The 17,631-nt window shown below is 41.3% G+C and overlaps 1 protein-coding gene across 3 annotated transcripts in view; it reads left to right on the forward strand.

The window, feature by feature from the left end:
• The window catches only part of TRPM3 (transient receptor potential cation channel subfamily M member 3), a 147,714-nt gene that overhangs the window by 24,435 nt on the left and 105,648 nt on the right, over positions 1 to 17,631 (forward strand). For 2 of the 3 annotated variants that reach the window (XM_069961856.1, XM_069961857.1), the window contains exon 6: positions 12,943 to 13,066. In XM_069961856.1, the coding sequence (XP_069817957.1) occupies positions 12,943 to 13,066 (124 nt within the window). Of the gene's footprint in view, positions 1 to 7,936; positions 8,017 to 12,942; positions 13,067 to 17,631 lie in introns of those variants that run through there. The other variant, XM_069961858.1, reaches the window with a different exon arrangement.

Genomic DNA, 17,631 nt, shown 5'->3' on the forward strand with positions numbered 1-17,631 from the left:
TGGCACGGCAATCAGAGTCCCACAAAATAGTAAATACCTGCCCTGGACCCCTCAGCTAGGTAGCCGAGAGGTCCAGAGCAGGTATTTGTACATTACTCACCTGTCCCGGGCTCCTGATCAGCGTCTTCCGGGTTCACGGCGTCCTCGTGTTCGTTCGGGTCTTCGGCTTCCTCCGTGACGTCACGTTCGGCTTCTCTCGGCTATTTTCGGCTCCAGCGTCGGCTTTTTCCGTATTTTGCGCTCTGCTGCCCTCTAGCGGCTGATATGTGTAATACACTTATCAGCAGCTACAGGGATGTTCAGAATGTAGAAAGTTTTTTTTTTTCAAATTTTTTTTTTTCTATTTTCCGCACACTATCACCGCTGAGTGTTAATCAGCATCGCACGAAAGTGCGCTGCTAATCAGCAACTCCTCCTTTTTGGCGTAGGGTGTTTTTTTTTCTATATTCTACTGCCACGGTCTGCTGATAAGTGCCACACATAAGTGCGGCATTTATCAGCAACTCCTTTGTTGGCGTAGGTTTTTTTTTTATACTTACTGTAAAAAAACACGTAAAAAACACTACATTACACCACACTACATTGAATAAAGTTTGACACTACACCACTACATACCCCATATACTAGTCCCCATATAAAGATGACCCCCAGGGTGTTTTCGGTGTCGGACGCATATGTTATTGCCTCCGACACCAAAACAGCCAGTGAGGATGAATGGGGGGGATCCTTCTTTCCTCCATTCATCCTCATCATCCTCATCATCCAGTGACGTGTCTGGGGGTAGCGTAGCGTACGCTGCCCCCCAGACACGTCTTTTCCGCCAGTACCGTCCCAATAAGAGATGACGGTATGGTGTGAAATTCTACAAACTGTGTGAGCGTACCTCAGGGTACACTTACAGATTTAGGGTACGTGCACACTGCGGAATGGCGAAGGATAACCCTTTGTGCATTCCGCAGCTGGCACCCGCCGGCGGACTGATGCGGGCGCATGTCTCCACCCGTGTCATAGACTCCATGTTATGCATGGGCGGATTCCATCGTCCGTCCAAAGAATGAACACGTTGGACGGAGAGCGGAATCCGCCCGTGCATAGAATGGAGTCTATGACACGGACAGAGACGTGCGCCTGCATCAGTCCGCCGGCGGGTGCCAACTGCGGAATGCACAAAGGGTTATCTGTTGCGATTCCGCAGTGTGCACGTACCCTTAGAGTGTATGTAGGAAGGGACACCCGAATCCAGCCCCAGATGCCCCCAGATGCCCCCTCCCCCCCCAACCTCAGAACAAGTGGGAAGATCGTCCGGGAACTGATCTTCCCACTGCTGGATAAAGGTTACCACCTGTACGGGGATAACTTTTATACCAGCACCCCCTCTTCCAGTCCCTCGCTGCCCTGTAGCTTGCGGCACGATCCGAACATATCAGAAGTAGTAATAGAGCCCTAATATTTCGCAGCCATGGAGCGGACCCAGTGCTTCTGGATATGAAGGACCCCGTATCGCACCAGGGCAACATTTTCCAGGTGACGTCCCCCACACTGGAGAACGTGAGACCCCAGAAGAAGTGCAGAGTGTGGCGTAACAGGGGGATCAGGAAGGACACCATTTTCCCGTGTGACACCTGTCCTGATCACCCCGGCCTCTGCATACTGGATCGCTTCAAGGCGCACCACACGTCACTGGGGTTCTACATTATCTAAATTCTGTCCCTTATTCCTATTTCAGGGGTCACGTTGATCCAGGGATTATTCTGATCGCCATTATGGAGTCGTGAAGGATTTTTCCCCCTGTGATGAGGCTACTGTCGTCTGCCTCACGAGGGGGTTTTGCCTTCCTCTGGATCAACACAGGTTGAGTTTGATGGACACCTGTCATTTCCAACCTTATAAACTAATAATTGGCCTAATACCCCCAAATAAATTAGAATTGTCCCTTTTCCCCAGCTAAGTAGGTATGGCCGCCATTCCCATTAGAGGATGCCATGATGCAATTACAAAGCCTCTGTGCAGCCAGGACAGTAGAAACCCCCCACAAGTGACCCCATTCTGGAAACTACACCCGATAAGGAATCTAACAAGGGGGGCAGCGGGGATATGGCCCCCTGGTGACGGCCACATTTGGGACGTGAAAATGAAAAAAATTGTATTTTTTATTTTCTCGGCACATGTTCTACGTAAGTGCCCGTCACCAGTGGGGTCCATATCCTCACTGCTTCCCTTGTTAGATTCCTTATGGGGTGTAGTTCCCAGAATGGAGTCACTTGTCGGGGGTTTCTACTGTTCTGGCAGCACAGGAGCTTTGTAATTGCGACATGGCCTCTATCCTCCATTCCAGCCTCTAAATGGCGCTCTGTCCCTTTGGTGGCTTGCCCTGTGCCCATATGGCACATTATGCCCACATGTGGGGTATTTTCTTAATCAGGGGAAACTACCCTACACGTTTTGTGTTCATTTTCTTTTTTAACCCCTTGTGGAAATGGAAAAAAATCAAGGCTAGACCAACATTTAGTGTAATTTTTGTAAAATTTTTACTCTAAATCATTAATCTTGTCATGATTTTTTCATTTTCACAAGGGGTTAAAAGATAAAAAAAAACATTTAACGTGTAGCACAATTTCCCCTGAGTACGGAAATACCCCACATGTGTACATAAAGCGCCATTCGGGTGCAGGGTAAGCCTCCGAAGGGACGGAGCGCCATTTGGTTTTTGAAGGCTGGATTTGGATGGAATGGATTTCGAGGGGCCATGTTGCATTCAAAAGGCTCCTGTGTTGCCAAGACAGTTGAAACCCCCCACAAGTGACCCCATTATGGAAACTGCACCCCTCAGGGAATGTAACAAGGGGTGTAGTGAGCATATGGACCCCACTGGCACAAATGTGGAACAATGTGGCGTGAAAATGAAATATTACATTTTTTACACTATAATGTTGGTTTAGCCTTGAATTTATCATTTTCACAAGGGGTTAAAAGAGGAAAAAAAAACTAAATGTGTAGAGCAATTTCCCCCGAGTCCGTAAATACCCCACATGTGGACATAAAGCGCCATGTGGGCGCAGGGCAAGCCTCCCAAGGGAAGGAGCGCCATTTGGATTTTGGAGGTTGGATTTGGCTAGAATGGATGATGAACGCCATGTCGCATTTACAGAGCCCTCGTGCTGCCAAAACACTGGAAACCCCCTACAAGTGACCCCATTCTGGAAACTGCACCCCTCAAGGAATCTAACAAGGGGTGTAGTGAGGATATGGACCCCTTGATGACGGGCACATTTGTGCCATGAAAGTGAAAAAATGAAATTTTTTACTTTTACGTCACATTGTTCCACATTTGTGCCCGTCAACAGTGGGGTCCATATGCTCGCATGTAGTTTCCAGAATGGGGTCACTTGTGGGGGGTTTCCAGTGTCTTGGCAGCACGAGGGCTCTGTAAATGCGACATGGCGCTTGAAATCCTTTTCAGTGAAATTCAGCTTCCAAAAGCCAATTGGCGCTCCTTCCCTTTGGAGGCTCGTCCTGCGCCCGCTTGGCACTTTATGTCCACATGTGGGGTATTTCCGTACTCGGGAGAAACTGCGCTACACATTTTGTGTCTTTTTTTGCCTCTTATCCCTTCAAGAAAATGAAAAATTGAAGGCTAGAACAACGTTTTAGTGTAAAAAATAAATCTTTCTTTTTTCACACCATATTGTTTGGAAAATCTGTGAAGCACCTGTGGGGTCCAGATGCTCACCGCACCCCTTGTTACATTCCTTGAGGGGTGTAGTTTTCTAAATGGTGTCCCTTTAGGGGTGTTTTATAGGTTTTGGCACCCCAGAGCCTCTGCCAACCTGAAGTGGTACAGTCAAAAATGACCAAATATAACGGAGGCTTTGAAATTCACTAGGCGCTCCCTTATATCTGAGGCTTGTGGTTGCGTCAAATAGCGCAATAGGGTCACATATGGGGTATTTCTATAAACTGCAGAAACGGGACAATAATTATTGGGGTGCATTTATCTGGTAATAGGTTTATAATTATGAAAAATATTGGATTACAATAAAATCTCTGCACAGAAAATTAAAATGTTCAAATTCTTTACACACTTAGCTTTTATTTCTGTGACTCCCCTAAAGGGTTAAAACACTTTCTGGATATGCTTTTGCAGAGTTTGGGGGGTGCAGTTTCTGAAATGGGGTGCTTTGTGGGGCTTTCTAACATACAGGCCCCTCAAATACACTTAAAACCTTAACAGGTCCCTAAAAATATCTGATTTAGAAATTTTACAGAAAATTTGGAAATTTGCTGCTAATGTTTTAAGCTCCCTATTGTCTAAAAAAAATGAAAGATAGTTTAATAAATGCCGCCAACATAAAGTAGACATGTTGCTAATGCTATTTAATATATAATTTATGTGGTATAACCACTTTCTGTATACGCAAAAAAGTTTCAAAGTTGGAAAAATGCATTTTTTCACATTTTTTCACATTATTTGGGTTTTTTTCATAAAGATTTGTTATGAGTATCGACTCCAATTTACCAGAAATGTAAAGTACAATATGTCACGAGAAAACAATCTCAGAATCAGCCAGATAGGTAAAAGCATCCCGAAGTTATTAATGACTAAAGTGACACAGGTCATATTCATAAAATTTGTCTCTGTCATTAAGGCCATTTCAGGCTCTGTCCTTAAGGGGTTAAAGGAGAAGTCTGGCAAAAATGACTTGGTGATGTCATGTCCCGACTCCCAGAGGTGTGCGGGCTGTGGCTGCTGGAGAGGATGATGGCAGAGGGATGCCCAGTGTCCCTCCAGTGCCCTGTGTCCCTCAGTGTCCCCCTGCCATCATCCTCTCCAGCAGCCACAGCCTGCACAGCTCTGGGAGTCGGGTCGTGACATCACCATGTTATTCAGGAAGTGAAGCCTTGATGCAGTAGTAAGAGCAGGGGAAAAAAAACTTTATAGGCATTTATCGTAATAAGTGTATAATGGTAATTTGTATAACTTTTGGGGGGCAATACAATACTTTAATAAAAAATTTTGCTGGACTTCTCCGTTAATGCACCACAGGGCTGGTCACATTCTGTTAACGCTTTTGAACCTATGTTGTAAGACATCAGAAATACCTAAATAAACTAAAAAAAATCTTATGTCACTAGGGCAATTGCCTCAACTTTAGAAAAATAAAAATCAATGGAGCAACATTACCAGAGGAAGAGAAGATGGTGTTTCATGGGACTTACAAAATACCTTAACCTTTTTGCCGCCATTTCCGGTCATTGTCTCAAAGTGTATTCACTGTACTGTATAAGAGGATGTGATAGCAAACTTCAGATGTTGCAGGTTATAAAACTTAAGCAAACAACAGAACAAAAAAAAACAAAAAAAAAACAGGAAAGATTTAACTGCCCACAAATTATAAAAATGTTGGTAGCTTTTAAAGAAGAATGATTAGACTTTTATCAACGAAGTATGAAACATGAAGAAAAAGAATCAATAACAGCAAAATATAACTAAGGATGACTGACAGCATTGTTATATGGTAACAATATCCTATGGTCTGTACTAGTTTAAAATCATTCACGATAGTATAAAAATAGAAAATACTTCCTCTGTAAGGTTACATGAGAAGTAGCAATAAAGAAACACAACATAGATAATGCACAAATAATAGAATCCTTCTTCCTTCTTTATTCTCCTCCTTTTCTGTGATCTTGTTTTGCACAATATTACATTTACATTTTAAATAAAGAAAGAAATCTCTGTGTCCCAGGAGATCAGACATGACATCCAGGAGATTCCATAATTTATGGAATTCTACATTTTTTTCCTCTACCTGATCCAGTGAAGCTTGTCATTCAATACAATCATTTACTTTTGTAAGAGCTTTATTTTATGAAGCCATAATGTTCAGCTTTAAGACAAATATTGTTTATATGTGATTTGTGTATTAGCGGAGATTTCATGTGGTGATTCTGTTATTTATGCCTAGGGTTGCTATGAAAACACTTTTGACATGTCACAGCCAGGGGCATAACTAGAAATGAAATAATATTATGTTACATACAATAGTTAGGAATATTTTGAGTATTCACCCCAAAATTTTGCAAAAAAACGGATGAAAAACGGATGAAAAAAACTGATGCATTTGTGTGCATCCGTTTTAATCCGTTTTTCCATTGACTTCCATTGTAAAAAAAAAACCTGATCAAAACGGATCCGTTTTTTTTAACGGACACAAAAGTAGTGTCAACTACGTTTTTGTGTCCGTAAAAAAAACGGATCTGTTTTGATCTGTTTATTTTTTTACAATGGAAGTCAATAGAAAAAAACGGATCAAAACGGATGCACACAAATGCATTCATTTTTTTCATCTGTTTTTTGCAAAAAACGGATGAAAAAAATGGATTGCAAAAACGCAGTGTGAACCTAGCCTTAGGCCATGTTCGCATGTTGTAAGACCCTGGCCGTTCCGTGACGGCCAGGTAACAGAATGGATAGTGTTAGAGAAGATCATCCTAGTCAGTAATGATCTTCACTGCTGCTGAATTCGCATTTGAATTCCCCGATACACACAATGGAGTGTGCAGCCGGAGTGTGAATTGACTGGTTCTCTGCAGCCGCTATTCAATGAATAGCGGCTGCAGAAAACTGACATGTCAGTTTTTTGTGGCGCCGCTAGAGATCCCAGCTGGAGTGTATACTATGTGTATACACTTCGGACTGAATTCAATGGACGGCAGCACTACATAAGATTGGTATTAATCATGGCCGTTGTTGTAAATCGGCAACAACGGCCATGATTAATACGAAACTTATGTAGTGTGAACATAACCTTAGCGCCCAATTTATCATTTGCGACTTTTTAAACTAGCACAAACTGGTGCAGGCCTACGTCTGGTCAGTACCAGGTGAATTTGTTTGGGACTATTTAGCAACTTTTTACTTAAATGCATTTACAAAGACAATGCGACTTCATAATAAATAACACACAACATATTGGCAGTAATTAAACACGTTTTCCCAGTAGAATTGTCGCACAAATTAGACACCTGAGTAAATCTCCTCCTGTGTTTTTTTTTTTTTTTCTTTCTTTTTGGTATTTAGATTTCCCTGGAACATGTCAAAAAGGTTTTTTTAATGACAGTACCCATTTGAGGCAAAAACTGGGAAGAAACTATACATGTATCTGTGAAAGACTAAAGTAAAAAAAAAAGAAAAAAAACACACAATGGAAATAAATTACCGTATATATAGCAATTACTTGGGAATTTAATGGACAAAGAAAAATAATTGTTCTTTGTGGAGCATTACAGAAATACTGTGACCAATAGTTTGGTGATATTGTGCAATACATATTAGAACAGATTTAGATGGATTGGATGAATTAGATGGACAGAAAATACTGATCAACTGCAACGGATGACTCCTCAGCTGGATACATGAATGCAGAAATCTTTGAGACTGCAACTTCAGTTCTAAAGCTTGATCTGGAAAAATGGCTCTGGACTAGAATATGGACATAAATTTACACAATCTTAACTTTATTATGCAGATAAACCCTATGCAAAGTAAAAAAAAAATGGTGTTCCGAAGTGGAGGTCCACTTTGACAGAGTGAACAACAACTTTACAAATAGTCCTCTTTAGTTTTTTTTAATCTGCCATTGGAGGAGCCTACCCCAAGTCAAAGAAATAGGCAACCTGCCCTGTATATATCTATTGGGATTACCACAAATCCAATGGCAGTTCCATGTAGTTCATATGTACTTCCAGACATGTGTGCCCCCTAATGGTGCGTTCACACCTACAGGATCTGCAGCAGATTTCAGTTAAATAACTGAACACAGCATCAGATTTGATGCTGTGTTCAGTTATTTAACTGAAATCTGCTGCAGAAAATCAGCTGCAGATCCTGTAGGTGTGAACGCACCCTAAAGCAGCCACATGCCCCCATATAAGGGCCAGCTGTTAGTCCGGGCTTTTGTGCCCCTCCCCCCCACATGCAGCCATATTACATCAATACAGAGATGGTGGGAATCGGTATGGTGACATATTTCTCTTTACTCCAAACTTCAAATAATATCCCCCATTTTTCTTTCATTATTCAGTCTCAATACACATAAAGTAGATCTTTATTACCCTCATACGGATCTCATATGTCGCTGTGTTTTCTTGCTCAAATTAATCCAAATGGAGGAAGAAGGGTAACTTACTATGAGGCTAAGTATTATGCTCAAAATGTTTCCACCGCAGGATCCTGGAGACTGTATTTTGCAACTTACCACCTGCTGCCTTGCTGCTTCCCATTCTGCTGAAATAATAAGTACATGACAAACACAGCTGAAACCAGTAAACTAGGGATCTGATCAATGTGAAAACAATAAAAAGAAATGAAATCCCCTGTGAAATAAAGCTTGATCATAAGATAAATAAATTGGAAAAAACGTATGTGCAAAAACAATTTCTACTGGTGTCACAAACTTCCTAGATCCTACAGCGTCTTTTAGAGAAAAATTCTTCCAGAAATTAAAAAATAAAATAAAAAGTTCATTTGCTGATTTTTTTTTTTAATTTAAACCTGTTAAAGGGTGGCAGCTTCCATACTATCATTATTATTATTATCATTATTACTAGAGATGAGCGAACCGGGTTTGGGTTCGAGTCGATCTGAACCCGAACGTTCGGCATTTGATTAGCTGGGGCTGCGGAACTTGGATAAAGCTCTAAGGTTGTCTGAAAAACATGGATACAGCCAATGACTATATCCATGCTTTCCACATAGCCTTAGGGCTTTATCCAACTTCAGCAGCCACCGCTAATCAAATGCCGAAAGTTTGGGTTCGGATCGACTCGAGCATGCTCGAGGTTCGCTTATCTCTAGTTATTACTATTTTTAAAGCGCCCTTGATTCCAGAGCAGTATACAAGCGATAGGGGTGACAAACAGAACATTCCACAACCAATACACATTACATAAATAAAGTAAATGGCAGACTGGTACATAGGGAAGGAGGACCCTCCACGAGGGCCTACAATCTACTGTACAAGGTAATGGGAAGGGAGACAGAAGGTAAAGGGGGCAGCTAGTCAAAGTTTGGTGCAGAATAATTGTGGGTTGTAGCCTAGTTTAAAGAGTTGCTTTTGAAGGTCTTCATGGTGGAAGAGGGCCGGATGTGTCAAAGTAAAGAGTTTTTAGAGTATGGGGGAGGCTCAATCAAAATATTGGAGCCAGTTCTGTGAGGTATGAAGAAGGGGGGAGGACAAAAGGAGGTCATCAGAGGGTCAGAGGTTGTATGAGGGACAGTAGCAGGATATCAGGTCAGAGATGTATGGAAGGGGCAGGTTGTGGATGGCCTTGTATGTCATAGTCAACAATTTAAAATTAATTTGTTGGGCAATTGGGAACCAGTTAAAGGATAAGCAGAGTGAAGTGGCAGAGGGAGGGGGGGGGGTGAATTAGTAGTGTTGCAGAGTTAAGGATTGCCTGAAGGGGTGCAACGGTGTTTAATGGTAGGCAAAGAGGATGATGTTGCAGTAGTTCAAGCAACAAATAATGAGAGTATGTACCAGCAGTTTTGTCAGGGTTGAGAAAAGAGGAAATTCGGGAAATGTTTTTATGGTGAAGGCGGCAGGAGGTAGTCAGGGTCTGAATGTGTGGTTTAAAAGACAGGGTAGAATCATAGGTGACCCCAAGGCAGTAGACTTGGGGAACGGTTGACAGAGTGCAGCCATTGATCATGATTGACACTCTGGGTTTCTGGATAGCAGAGAATTGACATCGGGTCCGGAGAGGTAGATCTGAGTGTCATCGGCACAGAGGTGGTACTTGAAGCTGTAGGATTCTAGTATTGGGGGGCACCAACAGTGAGGGGGGGAGGAGAGGAGGGGGTGTAGAAGTAGAAGTTGCTAAAAGTGTAGTTGAAAAAGTAAGAGGAGATCCAGGAGTGGTCTGGTGGTACCAAGGGATGAGAGAGTTTGTAAAGGGAAGCAATGGTCAAGTGTGTGAAAGGTAGAAGATGGGTCAAAGAGAAGGAGCACAAGGTATTGGCGTGAGGCTTTGGCAGTTAGCAGGTCATTAACCACTTAACCAGAAACCACTGGTGAGTGCAGTTTCTGTGGAGTGAGGGAGGCAGAAACCAGATTGCAGGGGGTCGAGAAGTGGGAAGACAGTTCAAGGTAGACATGTTGTTTAAGGAGTTCTGAGGCAAAGGGGAGAAAATAGATGGTGTGGTAGCTGGACAAGGAGGCAGGGTCAAGGGATGGATTTTTAGGATTGGTGTGATAGTTGCATGTTTATATGGAGAGGGAAGGATGTTAGTGATAGATTGAAGAAATAGCTTAGTGCTGGGACAAATTTTGATGCAAGGTTAGGAATAAGGTGAGATGGGATTGAGTCAAGTGCACAGGTGGTGAGGTGTGATGTGAAGTGTAGTTTGGAAAGGCGTTCTTCAAAAATGGTGGAGAGGGGAGTTAGTGGGGAAGAGCACTGAACAGGCATGAAGTGGAGCTGAGAGGACTGTAAGGTGAATTTTTCTCTGATCTCATCAATTTTCTGTTTGAAGAATGTGGCAAAGATGAGAGACGTGGGGGGGGGTTAAAGTTGAGGGGGGAGGCAGAAAGAAGTTGAAGGTATTAAACAGTTCCCCAGGGTTGTCATGAGGGAAGTTCTAGATAGTTGCCCTACTGGATTGTCACTGCTGTATTCTGCCATACATCCCCCCTGGTAGCGTCTAAAGAATATTCAAAGCACAGACTGCTGTAAATACAATGACTGGTCAGGAGACATAGAAACTACAGTAAATGACTTATGCATAAGCCTGTACTTTTCCTCTAAGATCTTTGGTGTGTGAAATCTGGGACACAGTGAAACCATGAAAAATGCAAGAAGAATATTTTCTCTAGAAACTGCAGTTCTGAAATGCTTAGTAAATAATTTACTAAATTATATAGATGAGTAAGGTTAGTATAGCAAACCTATTTCCATATATATCAATGATCAGTTTAGTCTCAAAGGAGAATTCAAAATCCACCCACATGAACAACAATAAAAGTACAGTTTGCACCCCTTGGTTCTATGTGAATAATATTTCTAAATCAGCAAAGTCTTTAGTATTACCAGAGTTTGCTGACTACAGTAAACAGGTACATTTACTCTGGATCCTACTTCAGGCTACACCGGATCCGCAGGGCATATCATCTGTGTAAGTACAGAAGGAAGCTCTTTTGCTTAATAAGACCTATTGCAGAGTTGACTATATTCGCTTTTACTATTGATTTCTGCAAAGTTGTTTGAAATTACAGTTTCTGTAACTTACTGTGTTACGCCTAGAGAATAGACAAAAAAAATCCACTCCCCCCATCCCATAAGGTTCATCGTTAACCTTTTCACGTCCACAATACTGTACGTATATATACATTGCAGCAGGAGCGTATATATATGTTCCTGAAGTGAAAGGGCTTTTGATGTGTGTGGGAACACTGCAGTGAGAGCGGACCCACACACATCAGTGTGTCCACAGCCGGAGATAATGACCATCATTAACCCCTTAAATGCAGCAATCTATAGCCGTGTTTAGGGTAATTAGTGACAGGACAAGCACCTGTCACTGACTGATCGGGACCAGGCATGGCTGTGGGGGTCCCAATCACTTACCTTCGTTCTGTCGGATCAGCCATCTATGTATAGAGTCTGCTCTCAGGCAGGCTCTATGCACAGATCACCGATAACACTGATCTATGCTATTCTATGGCATTGCATGGATAAGGTTCTGACATCTAATTATTGCATGTTTTACAGTAAAAAATAAGTGTAAAAAAAGTGTCATTAAAAAAGTAACCCCCCCCCCAAATAAAATTTTAAAATACCTCCTTGCCCATTATAAAAATATGTAAAAATAAATAAATAAACATATATATTGTAGCATGCGGAATTGACAGATCTATTAAATTATAACAAATTTGTTCCCACACGGTGAATGGCGTAAACGGAAAAAAACACCAGGATTTCTGATTTTTTAAAATTATATATCAGGAAAAAAATTATAAAAAGCAATCAAAATTTTTTTCTTACACCAATATGATATTAATAAAAACTATGGGCCTCGAGGGGGTGTGGCCAATGTGTTGACATCATAGAGGGGTGGTGCCAACGGTGGTGTTGTGTGCGGGGCTAAGCGACACTGTTGCCATGAAGCCCCGCCCACATAACACAATCTGCAGATGATAAAAGATGACTTTTCACTGGAACAAGCAGCATGATGTATGATATAAAACAAGGTATGAAAACAGCTAAATGTACCCTTTACACCTCTGTAGAGAAGTCATAATGCAAAAAGGGGGGACAGTGTCACTTTTATTTCAAATAATTGCCGTCATTTTGAAACAACAGCTATTTTTTAAAATAACAGTAATTATTTGCCATTAAATGGCGGTCATCCACTCAATTCAAACAGTGTGTGAACATACTGTAGCCTTTCTGTGTTTTCAATTCACTCCTGGTTTTGGTTGCAAAATACTGACCAAAATACTGAGCAAAAATACTGTGTAAGAACAGAGCCTGAAAATGTATGAATAGGAAGAAACAGCCTTTTTTTTTTTTACAAAGTTCATTATTTTAATTTGTGTTTTCATTCTTTTTGTTACTTTTTTATATGCTAAAATAAAGAGATCTACATTTTTTTCTGGACCTCGGAATCTTCATATTTAACTTTCATTATTTTTATGCCGTACTCAATTATGGCCGTCTTTCTCTTCTGTATGTGCACTAATCCCCAATTCTCCAGATTATAATAAAACACATTCTTACATTAAAAATACGCCCGTATTTCATACTGTATGTGACCGTAGCCTTATCATGCCATCTGCTACTTTGAGCATAAATTATGGGGTTTTAAAAAAATACGTCTATGAAGCAAGAGGACACTATACCATGTAATAGTAATTTACATTGTTTTGTGTCTCTTTTCAGCCTTATTAATGAATCATTAAGGGACCAACTACTAGTTACTATCCAGAAGACCTTCACCTACACTCGAACCCAGGCACAACACCTTTTTATTATTCTTATGGAATGTATGAAGAAAAAGGAGTTGGTACGTATCTGCTTCTTTTATCTCTTTTTGTGACTTCTAACAAAACATTAAAAAAACATGTTTCTATTTGACAGTAAATCATCTATTGCCCATTTATTCACACATCTTTGTAAAACTTCACTTTATAGGCTTTTATGCTAATACTGTCTTTGCATAATTCATATTCATCATACTGCTTTATAATAAATAATTTAATAAATAATTCAGTTTTTTACTATCCTTATTTTTTTTCTAAAATTGTAGAATAAAGGGCATTTGCCTTAAAGGGAACCAATCACGCAGAAAATCAATGTAAAGCTAAGGATATGTGCTGGTAGATCACCCAGCACACTTCCCAAATATGCCCCTGTAACCTCTGTGCCCCCCTCAATTAGACAGTATTCTTACTTTGTTCAGGTCACGCGCTGTATGTAAATTTTTGGTAAGTAGTCAAGGTGGGCGTATGTAGTCAAGGTGGGCGTATGTAGTCACGGTCCGGGGGCGTATGTAGTCACGGTCTGGGGGCGTATGTAGTCACGGTCCGGGGCTGTAATCACGCCCAGGTGGGCGTGATTCGGAGGCTTGCGGTCCAGTGACGTCATCCGGCGGCTTGCGTTCCCTCTGGGTGTGATTACAGCCTCGGACCGTGACTACATACGCCCCCGGACCGTGACTACATACGCCCCCGGACCCTGACTACATACGCCCACCAAATATTAATACGCCTTACCAAAAATTTACATACAGCGCGTGACCTGAACAAAGTAAGAATACTGTCTAATTGAGGGGGGCACAGAGGTTACAGGGGCATATTTGGGAAGTGTGCTGGGTGATCTACCAGCACGTATCCTTAGATTTACATTGATTTTCTGCGTGATTGGTTCCCTTTAAAGGGTATTCTAAGTTAAAATTACTTTTTCCCTATTCACAGGATAGGGGGTAAGTGTCAGACTGCAGGGCAGGGATGTCCTCCAGGACCCCGTGCACTCTCGAGAAAAGAGCCCCCGCTTTTTGTTATGAATGGATTGGCAAGTTGTACCCATTCATTGTGTATGGATCTGCTGAAGATGACCAAGTACAATGCACAACTACCCTTCAGCAGCTCCCATAAAGAATAAATGAAGCGGTGGCACTTATGCATAACAAGATTAGTCTACTCCTGAACATCGTCCCGCCTCGGAGCACTAGGGGCAGGCCAGCCGGCACCCAGTGTGAAAGAAAACCCTCTATAATGCGGCTCCATTAGAATCAATAGAGTCCCGTCTCAGAGGGGAGTAGAGATCTTCACACTGGGGGCCAGCAAACCTGACCCCTGTACTCTGGGGTGGGCCAGTGCTCAGGAATAGACTGGCGCTGTGCGTCTTTAAAAAAAAAAGACAGCGCCATCGGCATCATGCCAGCGCCGGTGCTGGTCTGTTCATGTAACAAACCTATAGGGATGTACCTAGTGGTACATTCGCTTGAATGTGGCTATTGAGTGATCTGTTAATGATGGCACACAGTACAATTCATCCAGTCACACGCCGTAAAGTTAATGTAACCATCTACTCAGAGTATGAATGATGTTGTCAGACTTGCCTCTCCCAGTACAGTTAATGTTGCCACCTACAGTACACACCATAAAGTTAAAGGGAAACTGTCATACTAAACTGCTTACATGGCGACATAGCTACATGTAAGTAGTGAGACTATTTATACCGTTATTGTAGTTGTCCCAGACTGCAGTCACCTAAATATATATATTTTTAGTGCTGCAGAGCACTTCACTGCACTCCAACGTCCTGGCCATGCGTCCATGTAACCTTAGAGTGGCAAAAAAAAAAACATTTTACCGACTGCAGCCTAAGACAACTACAATAAAGGCAGAGATAGTCCCAATGCTTACATACTTATTCAGCCATGAAAGCAATTTAAGACGTCTTTTGTAGTTGACAGCTTCATTTTGAAAGGTTTTTCCATAATGGAAACATCATCTGTTAATAGAATAAATGAAAACTGTCTGATGGACAGAGGTCCAACCACATGACAATAGTGATCCCATGTTTTGTGAAGCAGTGGTCAAGCATGCACTCTGCTGATTCATTCAAACAATGCCCAGTAGACTTTGAATAGACCAAAGATTGGTTCTTTCTATAGAGATGTTGGTGTTTTTCCCCATAGACTTCTGTAGGGGGTAAAAACAACACAAAAAAAACCTCATGTCTATCTTATATTAGTGTTTTTTTTTTTGTTTTTTTTTGGTGGGGGATATTGATTTAAACTGGAGAAAAATAAAATAAAATAACAGAGGTTAAAATGTCTATAGTAATTTACACTAAAATGAGAAAATGCCAGAAACTGCTGGCAGTTTTTTGGCATTTTTTCTGTCTAAAATTATTTTAGGTGTCTATGAAATTATTAAACTTCCTTATTATCCTTCCCTGCTATTTATATTGAGCATCCCCATTCTGAATGCAAAATGGCAATGATCATAGCTAATCTAATGGAAAACACAATTCCTCCAATATTAACTTTACATAACACCAACATATTTTGCAGCTCTTTCTGGGGGTAAAGGTGCTTGAACCAGTCACCAATCAATGACTGGTTCCAAGTTTTTGAAGGCAAACTCTGCTTCCAAAAAGTTTTTTATTTTTCCAAAAGCACTCTTGTTTATTTACTTTATTATAATTTTTATTTAAAAAAAAGTTGAAATTACTACAAAATTTGATAAAAACGTGTTTGTTTTTTTCTTGGGGACAAACTTGCACCATGTGGCCCAGATTTACTAATCTGTCTCGGATGGAATTAGGCTGAAAAAGTGGTGCACTGGACTTTTCTCCACATTTATTGAAGGGGTACTCCAGCGGGGGGGGGCACTTTTTCACTGGGACCGGCAGGTCCCGCATTGCGGAGCTCCGGTGCCCGGTTCCCGTCCGCTACCTGGTGTCTGACGTGGGCCCGAAACGTGACGTCTCAGGTCCGCTCAGCCAGTCAGTGAAGGAGGCGGGATCCGTTTCAAGTCTGCTAAGATCCCGCCTCCTTCACTGACTGGCTGAGCGGACCTGAGACGTCACATCTCGGGCCTGCGTCAGACACCAGGAAGCGGTCGGGAACTGGGCACCGGAGCGCCGTGATGCGGGACTTGCCGCTGGAACCGGGGAGGTGAGTGGACATCTTTTCCCTCAGCCACCTGGTCCCCGATCCCAGCGAAAAAGTGCCCCTCCCTGCTGGAGTACCCCTTTAAGTACTTTTCCACCACTTTTACACACTTTCCCACCCAGTACAAAAGAGGGATGGGCCTACTTTGCACTAAAAATTCTGTCTGAAAAATTCTGGTAATAGCTGGTGTAAACTTTGCACCAAAAAAAACTAGACAGCGTATTTTTTTGTGTTTTTGCCGATGGCAACAACGGCCGTAGTTAATGCAAAAAAATACGTTAGGCGGGTGTCTATGGAATCCCGTCCGGAGCATATACACATAGTATACACTCCAGCCGGGATCCCTCACGGCGCCGCAAAGAACTAACATGTCAGTTTTCTGTGGCCACTATTCAGTGAATAGCGGCCGTAGAAAACCATGTCAGTTTACACTATGAAGCGAGCACCTGCAGTTGCATTTTTCAACATGGCTATTATTTGCAACTAAATTTAATAAAATTCTGTCCATCTTAGTGGATGCCATAGAAATCCACAAGGCAAAAATGTTTAAATTGAATTTAAAAAAAATTGCACCAAATTATCATTACATTGCAAGTGGCGTTTTGACATAGGGGGAAAAAGTGAAGTAAAAAATACAGAAATGATCAATTGTCTACTTTAGTGTAATTCTAGTAAAAGCACTATTTCAGCTCCTGTTTACACATATAGTTGCATACATACATTGCTTTTGATAGCAATTTGCTGGGGATTTTGTGATCATGTCTGTTGCTATTTTCCAATCCATCACAAATGTTTTACTCTACGCCTTCTGCTTCATTGAGAATAGAAAAGATCTGAACACAACGTCTTGCAAGGTCTCAGAGCTTGTTGATTAATGACCCAGCCTCAAAATCCAATAACAGGATTCATTCTTGCACAGGGCTGTGACCTTGTAACAAGGTAGTGTTCATGAGAGCTATATCACAGAATCTTTCTGTCACACACCGAGAATTTGTTAGTTCAGGTAACAGAAATAGGTCAAAAAATGCATTGCATTACATTTGTTTGTATTGTATTAAAAATATAGAAATAGATAGATAGATAGATAGATAGATAGATAGATAGATAGATAGATAGATACAGTAGATTTGTCAATGTTAATCTTCTACACTCAGTTTTAGCACCTCCAGAAATATTCCTTCATCTCATGAATAAATATTAATGGAAATACTCTGCTGCCATACATGCCAATGTGTATGATTCATTTCCTTATAAGAACTTTATGTTTATTTATTAGTACAATATATGCATTTAGATGCCATAAAGACTGTATAGCTGCAGTTTATTCAGACAAAAGAACATGTCATTTACAATCATCATTATTGTTCTTAGAAGGGTTCTTCAAAGTAAAGAAGCTGTAAATCTGTATTCACATTGTCATCACATAATAAATGGGATATTAATAT

Source organism: Dendropsophus ebraccatus, chromosome 3 (genome assembly GCF_027789765.1).
Source record: "Dendropsophus ebraccatus isolate aDenEbr1 chromosome 3, aDenEbr1.pat, whole genome shotgun sequence".
NCBI lineage: Eukaryota > Metazoa > Chordata > Amphibia > Anura > Hylidae > Dendropsophus > Dendropsophus ebraccatus.